General features: G+C 32.3%; 1 protein-coding gene, 1 long non-coding RNA gene and 1 other non-coding gene across 5 annotated transcripts; all 3 read right to left on the bottom strand.

Moving 5' to 3' along the window:
* Positions 1–1,609: 1,609 nt before the first annotated feature.
* LOC112093962 (homogentisate solanesyltransferase, chloroplastic-like) lies at positions 1,610–15,945 on the bottom strand. 3 transcript variants are annotated; one of them, XM_024173641.1, is made up of 11 exons: positions 15,695–15,945; positions 14,950–15,000; positions 14,498–14,643; positions 14,158–14,304; positions 13,675–13,903; positions 13,211–13,281; positions 12,968–13,060; positions 2,409–2,526; positions 2,065–2,127; positions 1,951–1,983; positions 1,610–1,850 (listed from the first exon to the last, which is right to left on the bottom strand). In XM_024173641.1, exons 1-11 carry the CDS (start codon positions 15,923–15,925, stop codon positions 1,776–1,778), a joined length of 1,257 nt encoding a protein of 418 aa, XP_024029409.1. In that variant the 5' UTR covers positions 15,926–15,945; the 3' UTR covers positions 1,610–1,775. The 3 variants fall into 3 exon arrangements, with proteins under 3 accessions (XP_024029409.1, XP_024029411.1, XP_024029410.1); XM_024173643.1 differs by lacking the exon at positions 14,950–15,000; XM_024173642.1 differs by lacking the exons at positions 12,968–13,060; positions 13,211–13,281; positions 13,675–13,903; ... (2 more) ...; positions 14,950–15,000; positions 15,695–15,945 and adding exons at positions 2,663–2,755; positions 3,766–3,836; positions 4,223–4,451; ... (1 more) ...; positions 5,075–5,220; positions 5,700–5,962.
* Positions 11,928–12,442, bottom strand: LOC21412047. The gene is made up of 3 exons (XR_002903285.1): positions 12,379–12,442; positions 12,265–12,297; positions 11,928–12,165 (listed from the first exon to the last, which is right to left on the bottom strand). It is a non-coding gene; the product is annotated as an uncharacterized LOC21412047 (long non-coding RNA).
* A 4,760-nt stretch (positions 15,946–20,705) lies between the features above and the next one.
* Positions 20,706–20,812, bottom strand: LOC112093963. The gene has a single exon (XR_002903286.1). It is a non-coding gene; the product is annotated as a small nucleolar RNA R71 (small nucleolar RNA).
* Between the last annotated feature and the right edge of the window lie 6,356 nt (positions 20,813–27,168).

Raw genomic sequence — 27,168 nt, forward strand, 5'->3', positions numbered from 1 at the left:
TTTATACCCAGTGTTTTAGATTTATTCAAAATCTATACTTTCTGTTTTTAATCTTATCAAATGTATACCTTTAAGTTAGATTTAATATACAAATCTATGCATTATCTCAATCAATAATTGATTTTGACCTTTAAATTGATTAAACTATTCTTAAGAAAAAAGAAAAGAAAAACACTAAAACTTTATAATGTTATGATAATTAAAAATTAATAACACAAAAAAATCTATTTGAATGGTATTTTACATATTTTAGAGGTTAAACTTATGAGTTTGAAGGTTTTTTTTTTTTTTTTTTTAGGTTTTCTCTTTTTTCTATGTTTTTATTTAAGAGAATTTTGGGTATTCTAAAAGTTAAAATTGAGAATTAACTGTAAAAATGTATAAATTTTAGTATTTAATCTAATTTAAAATATATATTAGATGAGATCAAAAAATAAATGTCTAGTTTTTAAATAAATGCAAAATATAAAGTATAAAAAGGTAAATATTCCTATTAAAAATGTATGTAAAATAGACAATTTCTATAAAATACTTGAGTGAAATGAGAACCCGTGAAAATAACTACACCTCTCCAAAGCAGTACGATTCGTTTGTGATTGCATTTCAACACAGTATTCTAATTGAATATTGATCGCAAATCCAAAATTAGCATGGTAGACAAATTATTTTGGTTAATTAATCACGTATCATTTAGGAGTTAACTTCACTTTAATGTGTTAATTTTTGATAAACTAAAACACAACTACTCTTTTTTGAAAAATTTTAGATCCACAAACACATGCCCACTTAAGTATGTTTTGATTGAGAATAGTGTTACCATTTTTCTCATGAGAAATATGCTTGGTATAATTGTCATTTAATTAACTTGTGTAGTAAGTTGACTTCAAATCTGATTAATTTTATTAAGAAATCTAAAAGTTAATTAAGAGGCTAAGTTCAAACTGGCTAACTAACTCCTCTGGGCCTTATAAACAAATGGGATATGCTAATTAAGTTAGATTTGTTGGTAAGGAATTAGATGAAACTTCTGAATGTTTCTCAAATACACCATTTTGAATATATTACCTCCTGTAGCTTAGATATTAATAAATGTCTCAACTAATTTTTGCTTGAATTATGTGGGACAGAACTTGAACCAGCAGGACTTATAATTCTCAAAGGAAGTAAAAAAAAAAAAACAAAAAACAAAAAAACAAAATCATTAAGGGCCAACATAGCTAGGAAAGCAATCATTTTGTTCTTTAGATGGATCTACGGCATGTAAGTTTATACTGGGCCCGATGCGGACTGAAAATTCTGAAATTGTAGCTCGAATACTCTACACACTCGAATCTAGCATTTTCCAAAATTTGAGCTGGGCATTAGTACCCTTTTTCGACAGTAAGATCCAACTTAAAATTAAAGAAATAATATACAAATACTCAAAAAGAAACAGAAATAAACAAGAAAATGTAACAAAACTCTTATGACCATGACGGAGAATTATCTGTGTATAAAGCATTAAAAAAAAATACATATGTGAACTCTGAAAATTTCATAATAGAATAATCTCGAACAAAAAAAAATCAATGACAATATAGTTATTGCTTCACTGCAACTCATTGTTTGCGTATCTTTTTATGAAATTTAGAATCATAATAGTTGTTTTGACTGCCTATTTTTGAAACTGAAAGAAATATAAGTGATTATTTCTTAACAACGCACAACTCACTTTATTCCCCCACCCCACCATATTATGTATGCGTAAAACGTACGGTTAACTCGCAATTAATTTACTATATGAAAGGAAATAAGAGGAGCTCCAACATAAGAAGCTTCCAAAGGATTTGATAAAAATTTGCGCTTGCTTCCTGCATATACAATAATGTTAAATTTGTGATCAATATCAATAGTTCATTACTCATTAGAATAAACATGTAGTTGAGTTTAAGGTGGACATTTTATAATTACCGGGACATAATTTGCTCTTTCCAACTTTCTCGCCTAAAAGAAAACAAGAAAAGATGTTAGTAAGAGAGTTTTTAATTATATTTCATTAAATTTCTTAATTTACATATGTCGAACCTCGAAAAGTAACCATAAGGCAAAGATTGAATGAGCAGGCAACATTATGTAAGACTTGAAAGCCTGTAGATAATAAATGAACAAAAGGGTTTATTAATCTCCACATAAATAAAGACCGGTTAAAGAGAGAAAATAATAAGAAGAAAATCTTCGATGGAATCGTTTTTAATCAATTATTGGAAACCACTCACACACCAATTAAATGAGCTAATTAGTTAGTAATTTACTTCAATAAATCATTAAGTTACAAGAAATAGAGGGAAAAGAAGACGAAGGGAAAATATAGTAACACCTAAAATTAAAGGAAAAAAAGAACTATATAGTAAACCATTGAATATAATTACCTGAGACATGTAGATGCCAATTACTGTAGCACCAATATAAGTTAGTAGCATAATGGTCGTTCCAAGAAATGTAATATTTTTAGGTCCGAATTTCGCCGCGAATGTTTGAATGTTATACCTATAATGGTTAATTTTTTTTGGAAGGTAATAAATGTATAAGCTAAAACATATTTTTAAACTTAAAAAGCGACTAATATAGAAAATTTTGAAAAGTAATTAAGTCTACTAAATATCATGATAAATATAAAACTTACTTCTTGTCACCTTCAACGTCTGGAATATCTTTTATAAGACAAACAACAAAGAAAAATAAAGTAGAATAGGTCATGATGAAAACATCTGGGGGGCTGCAAGGCAAATTGGAAGTCAAACATGAGATAAGAACAGTCAAATATATTATTCGAACACGACATAAATGGTACACTTGTATAAGTTTTTTGCGATGAAACTGCATGGTGATATAATAGTTTGGTTTTCTATAAAGAAAACGTTGAACGGTAGTTGGCTAGTTGCTTCAGGTGTTTTCTATGACATCATCTCTTGTTGACTATCAAACATCAATGTTGTAATTATTAAGATATTATCAAGCTTATATCATATGACACCTCCATTGATTTTATAATTATTAACCAGCAACAATTTGAGAATTAATTTCGTTTTATAATTGATGGAACTCAATTAGCTGCCAATGAAGACGATATGGGATGGGAACTCAATTAATTGGATAGAGGTAATATTCTCTTCCACAAATCACAACTAACGTTGGTTTGAGTTTAAATCAGTAATTTTGATTATAACTTTTGAAATTTAATTTCTTTTAAAGAGAAAAAAATTGTAACAGAATCAAAACCATGATTTTGATATATGAGTTCAAATCAGTCCTATACATGTATTGGACTCAAATTTATTGTGTCTCAACTAATATCTGACTAATTTTATTATGACAAGTTATTTAATAAACTTAAACGTTACAACATGCAAAAATTTGATAAAGTATCCAAAATATGGGCCCATTCCATATGTGAATTAAGGGAAAAAAGAAATTTACCGATCCAGCATAAATCTAAGAGCAATCTTATATATGACGATGGAAATAAATTCTCATAAGATACAGATGATGGTTCCTCCTAGTGAGGCAACGCACGATCCACTCATATGCCTGACGGGCATTTATTCTGATCGAGTTCAAAAGTATTTTTCAAGATTTTATCTTAATAAAATAAAATAAGAAAAGGCCCTAATAAAAATTTAAATGAAAATGATTTATTAATTAATAAGATAATTTGCCAAAGGTTAATTTGAAGGAGACAGAGCAAGGTATGAAAAATTAATAAATAAACAAAATCGTTACGCGTACCTCCACTGGAATGGAAGCCCAAGAGAAGTTTTGGTGGCGTAGAATATACCAATATTTTGACAAAAACTCGTCTGCATATATAAGCAGCTAATTTCGTTATACAAATTATCACTTTTTTTCACTCAAGAAAGATATAAAATAGTAATGGGAAAGAGAGAATTATTTAATAGAAATTATAGAAAACAGCTACATCACAAAGTATACTCTACTTCTATATTCTAGAACAACATATATATTAATTAATAAAATCTGTCTTATAAGGTGTCCCTGAGAACATACGATAAATCTTACATATTGATTGATCACAAACTATATTTTTCAAATTATTATTAGTAACACAATTTTTCCTGTCATTTTTAACTTTTAAGGACTATTATACATCTAACAACCTACAAAGATAAATAAATTAAAACAAAAATTCATTAGAATATTTTGGATGGAAAGAAAATAGTAATACCAAAGGAAGCAAAATAGCCGTTGCAACAGGATTTCTCTTCACTCTAAATGGAGGAACAGAATATAAAATCGCCAATAAAATACAAACACTATAGAGGCAAGTAGTGATTAGGTCGGCATTCACCAACCACAAAATCAAGAGGCCAGTAGACACAGAAAATATCGTCACAAACCATGCTTGTTTTAGTGAAAGATCTCCTGCTGGTAAGGGTAAATAAGGTTTGTTCATCCTGAACATAACAAAAAGAAAAAATAAACTAAAATTTTTTTATCCGCAGATAAAAATAATAATAATAAAAGTAAGAGAACTTATGCACATCCTGCACGTAATAACAAGCACCATGGACACCCAACAAATTATGTGGGTATTTAGAGACTTTTATTTGTGTGATTCTTTTAACTGTCATTTTGATTTAGATGTTGTATTAAGTTTACCTGATTGTTTTACAATACAATCGTCAGCTAATGTGTTGATGAAAATATATATACATATATATTGTGTATATTTACGTCGTAGAAGCGTACCTGTCAATTTCGATGTCAAAAATTTGATTAAGGCCATTCGCATAAACTAATGCAAGAACAACACTAATTAGGCCCAAGAATGCCTTAAACAGCAGGGGCCATTGAAACGACTGTTTGTTCTCGACCATTACTCTTGCAAATAAACATCTGCTCAATAAAATAAATAAATTAAAAAAAAACAGAGAGAGAGGTCATATAAAGTTATATAAAATACTATTTGCAACTGGATCTGAAAGAAAAGGAAGTTAATTTCTTCAATCGCAAATTATTCACTTTGTTTGATTTTTTTTTTCTTTCTGTAATTAATTGTCGGTAGAAGATTACTTACATGGACGCTGTAAATGGTTGAGTCATTGAATAGGGCCTTATGAACCTCCATACACTGGATCCAAAACGTAAAACTTTGGCAACCAAATTGGAAGCAGCTGCCTCATCAGGTTGATTTTTGTCGGGAAAATTGAGTTTAGCAGATACCTAAAACAATTAATTAGAAAAATTTGTAAGTACTTGAATTGAAAGTAATTTGAAGTACAACTAATATTAAAGGTAATCAAATCACAGGTTAGTTAATGAAACATAAGCAAGCCTTTCAATAACATAATTTTTATAAAAGGTGGTTACAGAAATAATCTAATAGTAACTCCACATCTGATTTTATTATAAGGTGTAGAGTTCGAATCCCCACCACTAAATTCAAAAAGATACTATATATATACATATAAAAAAACCGACTATAACCTCCTCACATTATGATCAAATATGAATTAATTTTAGATCTACTAGGGTCTAGATAGATTCAAAATGTAAAAGGATGAAAAATGCAACTAAACAATATTTCATTAACACAACAGGATGTTTGATGGTGCGTTCAGAAAATTTGCATTATTTTCATTGCTAAAAAGTTTCAACCCATAGTAACATAAGATGCAAAGAAATAAAATAAAGTATAATACCTGAACGAAATTACGATTGTGTTGGCCAAATAATAAGGGGTTTGACAATCTGCTGTCCCCATAGAGCCCTATTGGCTGGATCAATTTATTGGTGGAGCATTTTGATGAAGGAAACTTGGATGGTTTGATATCTTTATTTGTAGGCTTAATTGGAATCGACATCCTGACATGAAAATTGGAGAGCCTATAATGTTGAGAAATAAAAGGTGATGCTGAGATTGGGAGATCCATAACAACCAATTTGAAGAAAAAAAAGGGCAAAAGAGAGCAAGAAAGTGTTTTAATAACAAATGTTTCAAGAGCTTTGATACTTATAGGAGCAAGAGCTTTTTGATTCATTGGAAGATAATAATATTTAAACGGGTTACGCAATTAAACAAGTTACGTACGAAATTGCGTGTTATGAAAATTGGAGAACCTATAACGTTGAGAAATAAAAGGTGATGCTGAGATTGGGAGATCCATAACAACCAATTAGAAGAAAACGACAAAAAAAAGAGAACAAGAAAGTGTCTTAATAGCAAATGTTTCAAGAGCTTTGAAACTTATAAGCAAGAGCTTTTTGATTCATTGGAAAATAAGATTTAGAAGGGTTACGCAATTAGACGAGGGACGTACGAAATTGCGTACTGCACATGCTACTGGCAAAGAATGACCGCTTTTTTTTGGCGGTTGACTATATTAGGTGCATGCAAGGCCACTGATTCAACTGAAAAAATTTAATAAAAATTGTGAATTCTAAAAAAAAAAAAATGTTAATAAAATATATATTTAAATATATAAATATCTATACATATTACGTCAAACCTTGACGTAAATTATAATTACGTTAATGATATTGACAATTTAAATATATGTTTGTGGGTATTTTGACAGTGTTTTCTTTCCTCCCCTGTATGATACACAATGTCTGGGTATTTTGGTAGTCTTTTCTTTCCTCCCCAATATGATACGTATATTAAATATTTTAATACGTAGAATTCTTCTAATGGATTCGGATAAGATGTCTAATTTTTAGTGCCTTAAATAATATCTATTCAATTTTATTTCTGTTTAGATTGGTGTCTTTAAACATGAGATGTAATAAGAATATTTTATTATTTGATGAATAAAATAGTTTATTCATTATTTATGTGCATGCATTATTGAATACTTTATGAATATCATAGAAAATTCGGTGATTATTTATGTAACTTTGAATATTGTATATAAGTGTTATATACGAGAAGATAATATTTAAGGATAATAATCAAAACAATGTTCGTAATGAATTTAATTAAAGTTTCAGAATCTTTGATTAAAACATTACAAATACATGTCATTCCTATTAAGAATGGAATGATGTTATCCGCATCATTAATATAGATAGATATTGAATGTGTGTATTATGCATAATGAGGTTATGTAGAACTGAGACACAGACACAATTTGATTTTCTGATAATTTCTATTAAGCATAGAAAATCAAATTTGAGTCTACCGATGGTCATATATAAAATGATCTTAATCCTGGGTTATTAGTAGACTCCTATTTATAGATTCGTGTTCTTTGATTTATTCGGTATGGATTTTGAGATCCTAAATCATATTCCTTGTATCTTGAAAACATGATGAAATGGATAGCCAGGAATGGTGATATACAATATGGAATCCATTGCTTCTTCTTTGAAGAAGTATATAAATAATTCCCTTGAGAGTTGATTCGGTACTTGAATAAGTAATGATCTTGTATTCATGAATGTGTTTTATGAACATACTATTCATTCGAGAATCAATGGTACTCAAAGATAAATATGTAATTATAGAGGTTAGAGGATTTTATCTAGCTCTAAATATGAATTATTTATGGAGGATCGATCTATATGCAGTGACTATATCAAATGGACACTTCAAGTTCTTAGAAGTAAAATATGTCTATAATTTTGAGAGTGCAATTCTAAGTTTTTAGTGGAGTCACTTTTAGAATTAATAGAATTAATAAATTAATTAAAGAGTTTAATTAATTATTTATTTTATTGGAGTTTAGAATTATCCATCCATAAGTCCCCCATCATCCTTGTATTACTTGCAAGATAAGATGAATTATCAAAATTTTATTTTACTCGTGAATAATTAATTAAGAATTAATTATACATTAAATAATGTGATTATTTAATTATTTTTTGTCACACTGTAGTGGGACCACAAGGGACATGAGACACTGGGAAAAATCCCATTGAGATTTAGTTACTTACTCTCCAACTAATCCAATTTACTTGTTTGACAAATTTTCTAATTAAATTCAAAAAGAAAAGTAAAAATGTTACTTTATTTGGAATTGAATTTAGGCTGAAATTAGAAACTGGATTAGGAAAGAATTTTCTCCTTCCTTCTTAAGTGATGACCAGCCACACAATAAGAAAAAAAGGAAGGAAAGTTTGTTTTCAAAAGAAAAAGGGAAACTGTATTTTTAATGAGATTAAAAATATAGTAGTTACCAATTTCTTATTTCTTTGTCTATAAGCAAAGGTTTCTCCTAATTGTCTATAAATAGGAGACAGATTGATTGATTGTTTTTTCTTCAAAATTTCTCTAGGTTGGCCGAATTCCCTAAGAGAGAAAAGAGAAGAAAAATTCTTCCAATTTTTCAAATTCTTTCACATACATGTGTTGATAGTGAAAGAATACCAGCGAATGATTGTTCCGATAGTTTATACCTTGAGCCCACACTCATCATCTTGTAAAATCAAGGAGTAGACGAGAAAGACTTAGGTGTTCTAAAAAAGCTTTTGGAACGAGAAACGTTCGTTGGCCAAAGAAAACAAGTTATATTTTTAATCATTAGCAATGTATTTTTCTTTACATATTAATGAGATTAATTTATTTTTGCATAAATTAATATAATATATAGTGTATTCAAAATGTTTTGTGAAAATTTTTTATTATACACAATCTGCACTACCACGTTTCCTCACTCGAAACTTGTCGAAAACCAACAATTTCGTCATATCATTTAATGAACAAGCATGATAATGTCACTTCAATAACATTTTAAATTTTTTTTAAATGATGTGATACAATATAGTTAGTTAGACATCATGATTGGTGTCTTCTTAAAAGAACTAAATTAATGGCCCTTGGGTCTTAATTTTGGCAGAATTCATCACGTGAGGAGGATGAAATTAGCAAGTTAATTAATACGTAATAAGTGGTGATAATTAGATTAAGAACTGAATTATGAAAGCTGAGCCTGGAAATTAGGAACTAGTAATGATATATTAAGATTTATATTTCTATATGGAATTCATAGAAAAATATGTTAAATATAAAATTAATCTTGATGAAAACGGATGGGTGACAGTGACAATAGTAGTTTTCTTTTTGGCTTACTAGCTAGACTCTCTCCGAGAAGTCACAAACTTGATCAACCTTTATTTATTTATTTAAATGATGGTTAAGCATCGTGTTTTGTCAATATATATAATCACTACAGATAGGTTAGATTATTGATGTTTTTAAAGTTTTAGCTGTTGGGTTTCTTTTTTTTTTTTTTGTTTTTTTTTTTGCTACAAAGCTGTTGGGTTTCTTTAATAAAGTCGATTGAGGTACAGTAAGAAAGGAGCCAATTATTGAGGCCGGGCCAAAACAGTTTTACTTTATTGTTGATGAGAGAACAAAAAGAAAAAGAACGAGAAAAGGATGAAATAAACCTCAGACATCTGTGAGCCTCCGTTAAGGTTCCAATTATTACATAGGTTAAGGAACCAAAGCTTCAAGGCTCACCTGAAAAAGTCTTTTCAATGCTCTACTATTACAATTACCAACCTCAATCTTTGTTATCTGTGTCTATTGATGGTAATCAACATGACATTTATGCTAATAACGATCAGTAACAAGAAATTAAGTTATCTCAAATCAATCATACGTCCTTTTAAAATTATTTCATAGCCTCTTTTTTACATGTTACAGTGACAAAATTTGGTTACTTTCACCGGTGGCCTCAAAGATATCCACTTTTCTCGTATTCATCGTCCACATTCATTTTAAATTAGGTCTAATTACCTAATTTTTAAAATATAGAGTTTTGATCTTTCTGTTAATAAACTGTCTATTTTTAGCCAGAATGTAAATAGCACGAGGATGTTAGGTTTTGAAAATGATAAAATTGTTAAAAAAGAGGCAGATTTTTTAGTAGACTTTAGAAAGATGAACTAGATATAGCTTTTTGTTTTCAACCGTTACCGTAGTTTATTTTTTCTAAATATACAGGAAAAACCCTCTAAAAAAGAGGAAAAGCTCAATAAAAAGAAAAAAAAAAAGAGTACTAACACATGTCCATAAAGGACGCACAATATTCTCGTGATACTAAGGCCTCGTTCATTTTACCGAATTTTCAGTTTTAAGTTTTTACAGTAAAAAGCTCTCAGAAAATATCACATCAAAATTTTCTACTACAGTGAAAAGCTCTCAGAAAATGTCACATTTCAGCTCGAATTGAAAACTCGAATCCGCGAAGTGAACGAGGCATAACACATTATATAATGAATGCGTTCACATGATATATATTGGCGGGAAAAAAAATAAAATAAAAAACAACAGAAAAACGAGACAGAGAATAAAAGCTATATGCAAGGCTGCTACAGAAGCAGCTTTGCCAAAAACACGTACTTTGCTTGTGAAAACTTAATGAGAATCTGTTACTTGAAAGAGCGAGTAATTTGCCTGCAAACCGAAAATTTATAATTGCTACGCAATTTTTCTAGTAGGACAGTTCAGTTTCCAAACGATAAATTAGTTAAAATTACATTATATTAAAAAATAATATTTATATATTTATATTCTGTGTTTTAAGTTTATTTAAAATCTATGCATTTAATTTTTAAAATGACTAAACTATCCTTAATAAAAAGGAAAAAAAACACAAACTTTATAATGTTATGATAATTAAAAATTAATAACACAAACAATCTATTTAAATGGTATTTTACATATTTCAGAGGTCAAAATCGTGAGTTTGAAGTTTTTTTTTATAAAGTTTTTCCTTTTTCTATGGTTTTATTTAAGGGTATTTTAGGTATTCTAAAGGTTAAAATTGAGGATTGATTGTGGAAAGGTATAAATTTTAGTATTAAATCTAATTTGAATGTATATATTTGATGAGATAAAAAATTAAATGTATAATTTTTAAATAAACGCAAAACACAAAGTATAAAGGTAAATATCCCTAATAAAATACATGTAAAATAGAGAGTTTCTATAAAATACTTGAGTGAAGATGAGAATCCGTGAAAATAACTACACCTCTCCAAAGCAGTACGATTCGTTTATGATTGCATTTCAACACAGTATTCTAATTGAATATTGATCGCAAATCCAAAATTAGCATGGTAGACAAATTATTTTGGTTAATTAATGACGTATCATTTAGGAGTTAAGGAATATTGACAATATATATAAAATTCGATCACGACAAGAGCATTTCTATTTGGCTTCAAGCGGGTTTTAACTTCACTTTAATGTGTTAAACTTTTGATAAACTAAAACACTACTACTCTATTTTGAAAAATTTAAGATCCACAAACACATGCCCACTTAAGTGTGTTTTGATTGAGAATAGTGTTAGCATTTTTCTCATGAGAAATATGCTTGGTATAATTGTCATTTAACTTGTGTAGTAAGTTGATTTCAAATCTGATTAATTTTATTAAATAATCTAAAAGTTAATAAAAGTTAATTAAGAGGTTGAGTTCAAACTAGCTAACTTATTCTTCTGGGCCTTATAAACAAATGGGATATGCTAATTAAGTTAGATTTGTTGGTAAGGAATTAGATGAAACTTGTGAATGTTTCTCAAATACACCATTTTGAATATCTTACCTCCTGTAGCTTAGATATTAATAAATGTCTCAACTAATTTTTGCTTGAATAATGTGCTAATTAAGACTTATTATTCTCCAAGGAAGTAAGTAAAAAAAAAAAATCGTTACGATCAGTAAGGATTCACTAGGGGCCAACATAGCCAGGAAAGCAATTATACTCTAACATAGCATTTTGTAAAATTTGAGCTGGGCATCAGTAACCATTTTTGAGAGTAAGATTCAACTTAAAATCAAAGAAATAATATGAAGATACACAAAAAAAAAAAAAACAGAAATAAATATGAAAATGTAACAAAACTCTTATGACCATGACATAGAACTATATCTATGACAATATAGTTATTGCTTAACTACAACACACTGTTTGCGTATCTTTTTATGAAACTTAGAATCATAATAGTTGTCTTGACTGCCTATTTTTGAAACTGAAAGAAATATAAGTGATTATTTCTTAACAACGCACAACTCACTTTATTCCCCCACCCCACCATATTATATATGCGTAAAACGTACGGTTAACTCGCAATTAATTTACTATATGAAAGGAAATAAGAGGAGCTCCAACATAAGAAGCTTCCAAAGGATTTGATAAAAATTTGCGCTTGCTTCCTGCATATACAATAATGTTAAATTTGTGATCAAAATCAATAGTTCATTACTCATTAGAATAACATGTAGTTGAGTTTAAGGTGCATATTTTATAATTACCGGGACATAATTTGCTCTTTCCAACTTTCTCGCCTAAAAGAAAACAAGAAAAGATGTTAGTAAGAGAGTTTTTAATTATATTTCATTAAATATCTTAATTTATATATGTCGAACCTCAAAAAGTAACCATGAGGCAAAGATTGAATGAGCAGGCAACATTATGTAAGACTTGAAAGCCTGTAAATAATAAATGAATAAAAGGGTTAATTAATCTCCACATAAATAAAGACCGGTTGCTGAGAGAAAATAATAATAAAAAAATCTTCGATGGAATCATTTTTAATCAGTTATTGGAAACCACTCACACATCAATTAAGTGAGCTAATTTGTTAGTAATTTACTTTAATGAATCGTTGAGTTGCAAGAAATAGAGGGAAAAGAAGACGAAGGGAAAATATAGTAACACCAAAAATCAAAGGGAAAAAAAAGTAACTATATAGTAAACTATTGAATATAAATACCTGAGACATGTAAATGGCAGCTACTGTAGTACCAGCATAAGTTAGTAGCATAATGGTCGTTCCAAGAAATGCAACATTTTTAGGTCCGAATTTTGCCGCAAACGTTTGAATGTTATACCTATAATGGTTAATTTTTTTGAAGTAATAAATGTATAAGCTAAAACATATTTTTAAACTTAAAAAGCGACTAATGTAGAAAATTTTAAAAATTTAAGTTTATTAAATGTAAATATACAACTTACTTTCTGTCACCTTCGACGTCTGGAATATCTTTAATAAGACAAATAACAAAGAAAAACAAAGTAGAATAGGTCATGATGAAAACGTTTGGGGGGCTGCAGGGAAAATTGGAAGTCAGACATACGATAAAATTGGACTGTCAAATAAATTATTCGAACACGAAATAAATGTTACACTTGTAAGTTTTTTGCAATGAAACTGCATGGTGATATAGTTAATAAAGAAACAAAAATCGTTACGCGTACGTCCACTGGAATGGAAGCCCAAGAGAAGTTATGGTGGCGTAGAGTACACCAGTATAGTTACAAATGCTCATCTGCATATATAAGCAGCTAATTTCGTCATACAAATTATCACATCTTTCACTCAAGATAGATATAAAATAGTAATGGGAAAGAGAGAATTATTTAATAGAAATTATAGAAAACAGCTACATCCCAAAGTATACTCTACTTTTATATTCTAGCACAATATGTTAATTGAAAAAATCTGTCTCATAAGGTGTCTTTGAGAACATAAACAGAATTTTACGCGATAAATCTTACATAATGATTGATCCCAAATTATATTTTTCAGATTATTATTAGTAATACTTTTTCCGGTTATTTTTAACTTTTAAGGACTATTATACATCTAACGACCTACAATGATAAATTAATTAAAACAAAAATTGATTAGTAGATTTTGGATGGAAAGAAAATAGTAATACCATAGGAAGCAAAATAGCCGTTGCAACAGGATCTCTCTTCACTCTAAATGGAGGAACATAATATAAAGTCGCCACTAAAATACAAGTACCATAGAGACAAGTAGTGATTAGGTCGGCATTCACCAACCACAAAATCGATAGACCAGTAGATACAGAAAATATCGTCATAAACCATGCTTGTTTTAGTGAAAGATCCCCTGCTGGTAAGGGTAAATATGGTTTGTTCATCCTGAACGTCACATAGAAAAAATAAGCTAAAACCTTATTTTTCACCACAGATAAAAAAAAAATAATAAAAGTAAGAGAAGTTTGCACATCCTGCACGTAATAACAAGCACCAAGGACATATATATCCAATACAACTGTTTATAGATTTAGATGTTGTATTAAGTTTAACTGATTGTTTTACAATACAATCGTCAGCTAATGTGTTGATGAAAATGTATATACATATATATTGTGTATATTTATGTAGAAGCGTACCTATCAATGTCGATGTCAAAAATTTGATTAATGCCATTCAAATAAACGTATGCAAGAACTACACTAATTAGGCCCAAGAATGCCGTAGACAGTAGGGACCATTGAAACAACTGTCTGTTCTCGACCATTACTCTTGCAAATAAACATCTACACAATAAAATAAAATAAATTAAATTAAAATTAAAAAAAAAAGAAAGAGAGGACATATAATGTTATATAAAATACTATTTGCAACTGGATCTGAAAGAAAAGGACGTTAATTTCTTCAATCGCAAATTAATCACTTTGTTTGATTTTTTTTTTTCTGTGTTTAATTAATTGTCTGTAGAAGATTACTTACATGGACGCTGTAAATGGTTGAGTCATTGAATAGGGCCTTATGAACCTCCATACACTGGATCCAAAACGTAAAACTTTGGCAACCAAATTGGAAGCAGCTGCCTCATCAGGTTGATTTTTGTCGGGAAAATTGAGTTTAGCAGATGCCTAAAACAATTAATTAGAAAAATTTGTATGTACTTGAATTGAAAGTAATTTGAAGTACAACTAATATTAAAGGTAATCAAATCACATGAGTACTAACTATAGAGAACCTTTAGTTAATGAAACGTGCTCAAATTAATTAATAGTTATGCAAGCAAGCCTCTCAATTATAACATCATTTTTATAAAAGGTGGTTGCAGATATAATCTAACAGTAACTCCACCTCTGATTTTATTATAAGGTGTAGAGTTCGAATCTCAACACCAAGTTCAAAAAGATATCATATATATGCATATAAAGAAAACTGACCAAAATCTCCTCAGGTTGGTTTTTGTCGGGAAAATCGAGTTTAGCAGATGCCTAAAACCATTATTGAGAAAAATTTGTAAGTACTTGAATGGAAAGTAATTTGAAGTACAACTAATATTAACGGTAATTAAATCACAGGAGTTCTAATTATAGAGAAAACTTAGGCCTCATTCACTTCGCAGATTCAAGTTTTCAATTCGAGTTGAGATGTCATTTTTTTAAAGCTTTTAACTGTAGCAGAAAAAGTTAGATGTGATATTTTTCTGAGAGCTTTTAACTTTAGAAATCTAAAACTAAGAACTCGAGTCAGTAAAAAAATGAACAAGACATTAGTTAATGAAACATGCTCAAATTATTTAATGGTTATGCAAGCAAGCCTCTTAATAACATCATTCTTATAAAGGTGGTTGCAGACATAAACTAATAGTAACTCCACATTTGATTTTATGATAAGGTGTAGAGTTTGAATCCCCACTACAAAGTTCAAAAAGATATCATTTAGATACATATAAAAAAACCGACAATAACCTCCTCATATTATGATCAAATATGAATTAATTTTATATCTATTAGGGTGCAGATAGATTCAAAATGTAAAAGGATATGAAAAATGCAACTAAACAATATGTCATTAACACAACAGGATGTTTTATGGTACGTTCAGAAAATTTGCATTATTTCCATTGCTAAAAAGTTTCAACCCATACTAACATAAGATGCAAAGAAATAAAATATAGAATAATACCTGAACGAAATTACGATTGTGTTGGCCAAATAATAAGGGTTGTGACCATCTGCTGTCCCCATTGAGCCCTATTGGCTGGATCAATTTATTGGTGGGCCATTTTGATGAAGGAAAGTTGGATGGTTTGAAAACTTTATTTGTAGACTTAATTGGAATCGACAGCCTGAGATGAAAATTGGAGAACCTATAATGTTGAGAAATAAAAGGTGATGCTGAGATTGGGAGAGCCATAACAACCAATTTGAAGAAAAGGGCAAAAGAGAACAAGAAAGTGATTTAATAACAAATGTTGCAAGAGCTTCGAAACTTATAGGAGCAAGAGCTTTTTGATTCATTGGAAGATAATAATATTTAAACGGGTTACGCAATTATACGAGATATGTACGAAATTTCGTGACATGCTACTTGCAAAGAATGGCCGCTTTTTGTGGCGGTTGACTATATTTTGTGCATGCAAGGCCACTGATTCAACTTAAAAAATTTGGCATCGTCTCATGTTGACCATCAAACATCAATGTTGTAATTATTAAGATATTACCAAGCTTATATCACATGACACCTCCGTTGATTTTATAATTATTAACCAGCAACAACTTGAGAATTAACTTGGTTTTATAATTGATGGGAACTCAATTAATTAAATAGAGGTAATATTCTCTTCCACAAATCACAATTAGTGTTCGTTCAAATCAACAGTTTTGATAGAGATAATATTCTCTTCCACAAATCACAATTGGGGCTGGTTTGAGTTCAAATATGTAATTTTGATTATAACTTTTGAAATTTAGAGTCGAATCAAAACTGTGATTTTGATATATGAGTTCAAACCAATCCTATACATGAATCGGACTCAAATTTTTTGTGTCTCAACTAGTATCTAACTAATTATTGTGAAACGTTATTTAATAAAACTTAAACGTTACGACATGCAAAAATTTGATAAAGTATCCAAACTTCAGGCCCATTCCATGCGTGAATTAAGGAAAAAAAGAAATTTGAAGGTCCATAAAAAATCTAAGTGCAATCTTTTATATGAAGATGGAAATAAATTCTCCTGAGATACAGATGATGATTTATCCTAGTGAGGCAACGCACGACCCACTCATATGCCTAACGGGCATTTATTCCGGTCGAGTTCAAAAGTATTTTTCAAGATCTTATCTTAGTAAAATAAAGAGAGAAAGAGGAAAATATGCTAAGATTTGAGATGAATTAAAATTAATAGCCCAATAGTTTACATAAGTTAATAAATAGGCCAAATTACTGTTTTCGTCTATAACTTGTCTGGTTAGGAACCATAACTTGACAAGTTATTGTCCATAAATCACGGTTTTTGTCCACCGATTCAACTGAAAAACTTCAACAAAAATTGTTAATTATTTATGTAGGAAAAAGATTAAGAAATCATGATGAAGAAAAAAAAATAGAGACAACAACTATTTAGTTATCAAGTTTGGAAATTCTTAGAATTCATATCCTTGAATTATCATGAAAGTGTATGATGATTTAATTGTCTATAAAAAAATTTCAAAAACAAAGAATAGTTAGAGGTTTTATGGAATACTACGTGCATGCAAGACCACTGATTCAACTGAAAAAAGTCAACAAAAATTGTTGTTTATTTATTTAGGAAAAAGGTTAAGAAATCATGATGAAGAAAAAAAATAGAGACAAAAGCTATTTAGTCATCAAGTTTGGCAAATCCTAAAATTCATATCTTTGAATTATCATGAAAGTGTATGATGACTTAATTGTCAAAAGAAAAAATTAAAAACAAAGTATAATTAGAGATTTTATGGAATACTATGTGCATGCAAGGCCACTGATTCAACTGAAAAAATTCAACAAAAATTGTTATTTATTTATATACAGACAAAAATTAGAAGAAAAGGCAAAAGAGAACAAGAAATTAGTGTTTTAATAACAAATGTTTCAACAACTTTGAAACTTATAGGAGCAAGTGCTTTTTGATTCGTTGGAAGATAATAATATTCAAACGGCGGGGCACGTACGAAATTGCGGGTAGATGCAACTTGAAATGAATGGCCGCTTGACGGTTGTCTATACTACCATGCAAGGCCACTGATTCAACTGAAAAAATTCAACAAAAATTGTGAATTGTCAAAAATTATTGTTAGGTCTGTTTTCACATGTGTTACAATATTTTTAGCAACACTTATAATTAACTATCACGTTCTGAGATAATTAGTGGACACTGAATTGAAAACGTGCATAAACAAAAAATAATGCATAAAAGAACGAAAGAACACCAAAAATGATATCGCATTTTGGTGTGCACACCTACATCTGCGGGGTCATACCCAAACATTAAACAATCCACTAAGTTTAAAGATTTATAATCACCATTTGGTCTTACACACTCAAAGACTCTCTCTTTGCCGTAGTCGCCGTTGCAAAGAATCATCTTAGTGACTTTGTCCAGCGAGCACCACTCGTTTTTTAAGTCCTCCTGAAGAACAACTTTTGCTATTGCATCTCAAAGAACGTGAAATACAGACTTTTTCTGCAGGAAACTTCTTTCAAAAACACCTCATGTTGATCGCTACATTCCAGAATACACACCCCATTAAAGTAGTCAATAGTCCCATATTTTCTCACTACCAGAAACACCCTAAACTGGGCAACTTCTCCTTCAAGGATTCTTCCCATTCATAAAGCCCATCAATTTGCTAACAAAGTCAACCAAATCAACTAGAATTACTTGGCAATCAAATCCCTGAAACAGCCCTTCCAAAAATTGATTTCCATCAACAAAAACATTTCATATTCGGAGCAATCAAGCAACTAAAATCGCCTCTAATCTTCTCTATAAACACAAGTTGCCAAATGTACCTGTGTTTGAATTTTTATAACTAATGCCAACAAATTACAAACTAAAGTCTTAACAATCTCTCCCTTTGACAATTTTGGCAAAACTAACACATTGTTCTTATTAATAATAAAAATTTAAAAACTAGAAAAATTACAAAAATAACATTTTTCTCCTCCTTTTTGACAAAAATAAGCCAAAATAATAATAAAAAATCTTATAGAAACTGTTGTCGCAGAAAGCGTTGCAACACCTGATGGAACACTTTTCTGCAGATAATTTTTCAGGTTCATCGATTGATAACTCTATAAAATAGAGTTATTTTACCATTTTGTGTGCACCTTAATTAGCTATGTTCTTAAGAATATTTATTTATTTTATACTATTTTTAATCAAGTTAATTTAACTTGGTAAAAGTGTCTTTTTACTTTATTTTTATGTAAGTTTATCCTTATCTCGGTTGTGTAGGATAGAAGAGGTGGTTTTGAAATTCAAAGACAGAAAAGAGATTAACACAAAATCATGAAGGAGCGAGATTTATGGCTTTGGAAGCTCTATCCCACGGTTTTGGTGAGTAACAAGGGGGCTGGGAGAAAAGGGGCTAAAAAAAAGTTAAAAAGAAGAAGAGAGGAGATTACGCAAGAGGGCAGAAAAACTGGAAGAAGTGCTCGCAGACCAAGAATAAAAAGGAGATTTTGCACATATTGTAAAGGGGCATAGAAGAATTGTAGCACATCATCAGTATTTCTAGGATCAATTTCTTCTTTCATCTTCCTAAAACTTTTGCAAATGAATCCTTCTATTTTTCCGATGATTCTTATTAATTTGGTTATGGGCTAAATCCTTTTGTCTGGAATTGCAATGGAACTCAACATTTAGTTTTAGTTATTTTCACGTTTTTTCTCATTCATGATTAAGAAAATTCAGTTGTTTATTCTATCTTATCTTTATTGCTTCTTATTGTTTGGCCAATGGTTAGATTGATTCTGGAAAACCTCAATTTGCTTGAAAAAGTTGATTTTGCATTTAGCCCTAGATAGAATAGCATATGATCTTTTATCAGTCTATCAGAATTGATTAGATTTGTGTGTGAGATAGAAATATACTTCCATGCCATATGTAGTCAATTTGGGATTTGTGTTTACTGAATCTATTTTGACTTAATTCTCATAGAAATATAGTGAATTAATTGAAATGGGTATGTTTATGGGATGTTGAAAGAGTCACTTAAATAAAACTAGGGATCTTGATTAGCAACTGGGTTTAATTAATCAGAATGAGGAAGGGTGAGATTGCTTAAATGAAAGTGTTGAGGAAAATTGTAATTCTAGGTTGTCTTGCTTGATGGAATCATTAATCTTTTTGCTCATTATTCTATTTTCTTTAGTTTACATTTATTCAAATTGTTTCGTTTATTGAATAAAATTAAGTTGTTTAATTTTAGTACTTAACGGATTTTAATTTTAATTTCTCGTGGGATCGATACTCTATTCACTCTATATTACTTGTTTGTGGTACGTATACTTGCGTTATAAAATGATCAACAAGTTTTTGGCGTCGTTGCCGGGGAATTAATTTATTATTTGTGTTAATATTAACACCACAACAATTTTAGTCTTAATTCAATTTTATTTTCTTTTTGTTTGATTCAATTTGCCTTCTTTTCAGGTCCCTTGAGTAGTGTATGCGATGTTCGGGTGGAGCACTGAACCCTATTATCTTTGATCTTGAAATTGAAAAAACCATTCGATACATTCGGAAAAAGAGACGTGAAGAAGAGAGACATCACCAATCTATGGCTGAAGAAACATAGCTAAAGTCCTTGCGGGATTATGTAGTCCCTCTGGTGCAAGGCCTTCATTCGAGTATCCAGCGACCTGCTATACAAGCTAATAACTTCGAGATCAAGCCGGCGATAATTCAAATGTTGCAGACAACAGTTTAGTTTGGGGGGTTACCGTATGATGACCCTAATGCTCATATTGTCAACTTCCTAGAGATCTGCGATACCTTCAAGTATAATGGTGTTTCTGACGATGCCATTAGACACCGGTTGTTCCCGTTCTCACTGCGAGATAAAGCTAAAGTTGGCTAAATTCTCTTCAGGCAGAATCTATTTCTACATGGGATGATTTGGCACATAAATTTTTAGCCAAATTCTTTCCAACGGCTAAGACTGCAAAGGTGAGGAATGACATCACCCAGTTCATACAGTTTGATTCTGAATCATTATATGAAGCATGGGAGAGGTATAAGGATCTTTTCAGAAAATGTCCTCACCATGGGTTACCAAAGTGGTTACAGGTTCAGACATTCTATAATGGGTTGTTAGGCCATACAAGAACAACCATTGATGCTGCGGCAGGTGGTGCTCTTATGGGGAAGTCTATAAATGAAGCTTATGAATTATTGGAAGAAATGGCGTCTAATAATTATCAATGGCCTGCGGAGAGATTGGCACCCAAGAAGATTGCTGAAATTCATGAACTTGATGCTATTAATGCCTTGACCACACAAGTGTCTGCTTTATCCAGGAAGTTTGATACATTTGGAGTTCATGCCATTCAGAGTTCAAATATGGGTGGTGAGTTATGTGGGGGAAGTCATCTAAATGATCAGTGCCCATCAAATTGCGAATCAGTATAGTTTGTTGGAAATTTTAATCGGCTGCAAAATAACCCGTATTCCAGCAACTATAACCCAGGATGGAGGAATCACCCAAATTTTTCTTGGAATAACAACCAAGGGTCGGCGTAATTAGAAAAACCGGCATTCCCTCCTGGTTATCCACAACAAGCTAGAGGTCCACCACCAGAAAAGAAGCTATCCATAGAAGAAATCCTAGCTCAGTACATGGTAAAGAATGATGCAATACTCCAGAACCAAGCAGCAACTCTCAGGACTCTTGAGACACAGTTGGGTCAATTAGCTAGTGTTATTAATACTCGCTCGTATGGAACTTTGCCAAGCGACACTGAAGCTAACCCTAAGAGAGATGAGAAGGAGCAGTGTAAAGTAGTCACACTGCGCAGTGGAAAGGAATTGACTGAAATTCCTAAAAAGCCAGAAGCTACAGTCAAGTAGCAAGTGCAAACCGAGGTAAGCAACAAGTCTGAAACTGAAGCATCAATTAAGCCAATACAATACAACCCACCACCACCATTTCCTCAGCGATTCCAGCAGCAAAAACTTGACAAACAATTCCAAAAGTTCCTAGAGGTCTTCAAGAAGCTACACATTAATATCCCATTTGCTGAAGCCTTAGAACAAATGCCTAGTTATGTTAAGTTCATGAAGGGCATCTTATCCAAGAAAAGGAGATTGGGGGATTTTGAAACAGTAGCTCTCACAGAACAGTGCAGTCCCATTCTCCAAAAGAAACTCCCACCAAAGCTTAAGGATCCAGGCAGTTTTACTATTCCCTGCACTATAGGGACTCAATTCTATGGTAGAGCGTTGTGTGATTTAGGAGCCAATATCAATCTAATGCCATTATCCATTTATCAAAGGCTTGAATTACCAGAGGTAAAGCCCACTAATGTCACTTTACAGCTTGCGGATAGATCCCTCACTTATCCAAAGGGAATTGTGGAGGATGTACTAGTTAAAGTGGATAAGTTTATCTTTCCAGTGGATTTTGTGGTTCTTGACATGGAGGAGGATCGTGAGATCCCAATTATTTTAGGGAGACCATTTATGGCTACTGGGAGGACTCTTATTGATGTTGAAAAGGGAGAGCTTACCATGAGAGTTCAAAACCAAGAAGTGACCTTCAATGTGTTTAAAGCCATGAAATTTCCTACAGAGCCTAATGAATGCTTTGCCATTAATATGGTAGATGATCTCGTTAGCAAGATGTTTGCCGAAACACATCCCATTGATCCCCTCGAAGCTTCTATTACCAATTCGGATGTGAACCATGATCAAGAGGCCACGGAGTTTGTACACTTTCTGGATGTAGCACCACGATTCACTTACTCCTCACAACAGTTTGAATCGTTAGAGAGACCAACTAATGCTCCCACAATTATAAAGCCTTCAGTCAAAGAACCACCATCATTGGAGCTTAAACCACTGCCTAATCACTTACGGTATGCATTTCTTGGTACATCATCTACATTACTAGTGATTATTTATGCGTCTCTAACAGTAGAACAGGAAGACAAGCTGCTCCAGGTTTTAAGAGATCACAAACTGGCGCTAGGATGGTCTATTGCAGATATCAAAGGTATTAGTCCTTCTATTTGCATGCATAAAATTCTATTTGAGGATAATATCAAACCATCTATCGAGCACCAACGGAGATTGAACCCAATCATGAAAGAGGTGGTAAGAAGGAGATTATCAAGTGGCTTGATGCATGTATTATTTATCCTATCTCTGATAGTTCTTGGGTGAGTCCTGTTCAATGCGTAACAAAGAAGGGAAGGATGACAGTAGTTGCAAATGATAATAATGAGCTCATTCCTATGAGAACTGTAACTGGTTGGCGGGTGTGCATGGATTATCGAAAGCTTAACAAAGCTACCTGGAAGGACCATTTTCCATTACCCTTCATTGATCAAATGCTTGACAGATTAGCGGGACATGAGTTCTACTGTTTCTTGGATGGATATTCGGGCTATAACCAAATAGCAATTGCCCCAGAAGATTAAGAGAAAACAACATTCACATGTCCATATGGCACCTTCGCTTTCAGGAGGATGCCATTTGGCCTTTGCAATGCCCCTGGTACCTTGCAAAGATGTATGATAGCTATATTCTCTGACATGGTGGAGCAATACATTGAGGTCTTTATGGATGGTTTTTCAGTATTTGGAGATTCATATGATGTGTGCTCGGGTGCTGCAGCGATGTGAAGAAACCAATTTTGTTTTGAATTGGGAAAAATGTCATTTAATGGTCCAAGCAGGTATTGTCCTTGGCCACCGGATTTCTAGCAAAGGCATTGAGGTCGATAAAGCAAAGATTGAGACCATTGAGAAGCTTCCGCCTCCAACATCAGTAAAAGGTATTCATAGCTTTCTTGGCCATGCAGGTTTTTATCGGCAATTCATTAGAGATTTTTCCAAGATCTCTAAGCCGCTTTGCAATCTATTAGAGAAAAATGTCACTTTTCAGTTCGATGACTCATGTTTAGACGCTTTTACTGAATTAAAAAGGAGACTTGTCACTGCACCAATTATTATTGCTCCGGATTGGACTCTTCCATTTGAACTGATGTGTGATGCGAGTGATTTTGCTATTGGGGCGGTTTTAGGCCAACGACGAGATAAGGTATTCCACTCTATTTACTATGCGAGTAAGACTCTTTCAGATGCTCAGCTTAATTATACCACTACAGAGAAAGAATTACTTGCCGTAGTATTTGCTTTTGATAAGTTCAGGTCCTACCTCATTGGCACTAAGGTGATTGTCTATACAGATCACTCTGCCATTAAATACTTGATTGAGAAGAAAGATGCTAAGCCACGCCTAATCCGATGGGTCCTCTTACTACAAGAATTTGCTTTAGAAATCTGAGACAGAAAAGGTACAGAAAATCAAGTGGCTGACCATTTATCTAGAATAGAGCCTAATGACCATGAGGGTGACCGGACAATAATCAATGAATCATTCCCGGACGAACAACTTTTCTCTTGTCAATATAAGAGCTTGCCATGGTATGTCGATTATGTTAATTATATTGTGAGTAAAGTCTTTCCTCCCGACCTCAGTTCACAGCAACGGAAGAAATTCTTACATGATGTCAAGTTTTATATATGGGATGAACCTTTCTTGTTGAAACAATGTGCCGATCAGATTTTGAGAAGGTGCGTTCCACAAGAGGAAATAGAAGACATTCTGCGACATTGTCATTCTTCTGGCTATGGAGGGCATTTTGGTGGCGAGCGCACGGCAGCAAAAGTACTTCAATCAGGTTTTTACTGGCCTACTATTTTTAAAGATGCACACCATTTAACTTTGAGATGTGATAGATGTCAACGAGTGGGTAACATTTCAAAGAGACATGAGATGCCACTCAATAATATCTTTGAGGTAGAAATTTTTGATGTTTGGGGGGTTGATTTCATGGGACCATTTATTTCTTCCTACAACAATCTTTACATCTTGGTCACAGTGGATTATGTTTCTAAATGGGTGGAAGCGGTACCTCTGCCCACTAATGATTCCAAAGTTGTATAGAACTTCTTGAAAAAGAATATCTTCACTCGATTCGGCACTCCTAGGGCGATTATTAGTGACGAAGGTACTCACTTCTGCAATAAATACTTTGCAGCCCTACTAGCCAAGTATGGGGTTACACACAAGGTCGCCACCACCACCCACAGACAAGCGGTCAGGTGGAAGTTTCCAACAAAGAGATCAAGCGGATCCTTAAGAAGACGGTGTGTCCTTCATGGAAAGATTGGTCCAAGCAATTAGATGATGCATTATGGGCTTATCGCACGACATATAAGACCCCAATTGGTATGTCCCCGTACCAATTGGTGTTTGGTAAAACATGTCATATTCCAGTTGAATTGGAGCACAACACATATTGGGCTATACACTGGTTGAATTTCGGCCTCCATGCTGCTGGGGAGAGGCGTTTGTTACAACTAAATGAGATGGAGGAATTCTGTCTTCAAGCCTATGAGAACGCCAGGATTTACAAGGAGAAAACTAAGCGATGGCATGACAGGCGGATATTGGAGCGCACTTTTGAACCAGGGCAATCTGTGTTACTATTTAACTCACGGCTGAAATTATTTCCAGGCAAGCTTAAATCTAGATGGTCAGGACCTTTCACTGTCATCGAAGTATTTCCACATGGCGCAATTGAAGTGGAAGAACCAACCTTAAAATGTAGATTTAAGGTAAACGGGCAGTGGCTCAAGCACTATTTGGGAGGATATATTGATCGTCAGAAGTCCTCCATCATGTTAGCCGATCCTGAATGAGTCCCCAACAGTCAAGCCAGTGACGATAAATTAGGCGCTTCTTGGGAGGCAACCCAAGCATTTATGTTTCCTGCATTGTTCATTTCACTTTCTTTCTTTCTTCTTCTGTTCTTTTCATTCGAGGTTAGTTTTAGGATTTCAGATGTTCACTTCATTTCTTTTAGTTTGGTTTTGTTTTAGGAATAAGCAATGCAGCAAAAAAAGGAATCAATGCCACAACCAACAGGCCATCAACTCAGGTGTCAATGAGGGAAGTTTTACTAAAAAGAAGAGTTTTTGAGATTTTGTTGGAAATAAAATAAGGAGGAAATTTGTGTGAAGAAAATTCAATAGTAAAAACGGTAAGGTGTTGAGAATCCCTAATATTTCGTTCACCAATTTAAGTTTTGATTCACAATATAAAAGAATCGAATAAATTAAATCTCTATGTTGACTCCGAAAATATTATTATTACAAGTTATCTAAAATCGACAATATATCAATTTGACAATATTGCAGTAAAAGACAATTTGTAAAATAATTTGAATAACAAACAATGCATGACATAATTACATAAGAAGAACGTGACTGAACTTATATAAAAATTGGCACACAATATTTTAAAAAATGAATGAAAGATAGATGAGATTTAATTCATTCAGATATTGAGTTTTACAGCACAAGGAATCAAAACCCAAATTAGATCACTCAACAAAAGTTCATCTCTAACCTCACCAAGAGAACTCTAGCCTAGCTTGCAAAACATTCTCACAAGTTCTAGAGAGAAAATATGAGAGTGACAGCAAGACGACATAAAACTAAATATTAAAAGCTTACAAAAACCTTAGGCTAACTCCACTATTTATAGTGTTCAGCGGTTGCCTGTCAATTAAGGAAATAAATAATAAAAATAAAAAATTACAAAAGAAAAGAAAATAAAATAAAATTACACATAAATTAGGAGAAATCATATATTTGATTTGGGGAAGAAATTTGGTAATTTGCTCTGATTTTTGGGGAAGAAATTTGGATTCAGCCTTCATCTAGACACGTGTCAAAGCTCGGTTGGAGGAAAGGAATAAGGCCGCCACGTGTCGCGCGCGGAGTGGAGGAAGTGTGCTGGCGTGAGCAGGCGCGGGGTCCGCAGAAGACAGCTGTCACACGTGGAGAGGAAGGCAGGCTGATGGCTGCAGATGCGGGACCCACGCTGCTGAGGAGTTGGACGCGCGCTGATGGCTGCGTGGAAGGAATTCGCGCGCTGAAGATGGAGTGTTGGTGATGCGCGCGAGGAAGAGTGAGGAAACGTAGAAGAGCTGGGGCCCACGCAGACTGATGTTGGCTTGCCTGAGGCTTCTCGGCTCTCTCTCACTCTTTGATTGGCTTGTGCGGCTCGGCTGAGGCTTGGCTCCGGGTGGTTGAAAACATGGCTTTCATGGCTTATTTCTGTGTAGCTTTTTACGCTTATTTTTATCTGTAAATAATTAAACAAAAACTAGACAAATTCCAATTAAAAATATTATGAATAAAAATAATAGAATTGTTTAATTAAAGCTTAAATATTTTAAAATTATATAAATCAAAAGCAGTATTTAGGGTGCATTTTCATGCACTAATCAGCCCCCATTAAAGATATTTTTTTTTCCAAAAACCAATGCACACAAAAACTGTAAACTCAATCTTCAATTGTCTTGATAATAATTTTATAATATATAACATTTTCA

Source organism: Morus notabilis, unplaced genomic scaffold, assembly GCF_000414095.1.
Source record: "Morus notabilis unplaced genomic scaffold, ASM41409v2 Scaffold511, whole genome shotgun sequence".
NCBI classification, from domain to species: Eukaryota; Viridiplantae; Streptophyta; class Magnoliopsida; order Rosales; family Moraceae; genus Morus; species Morus notabilis.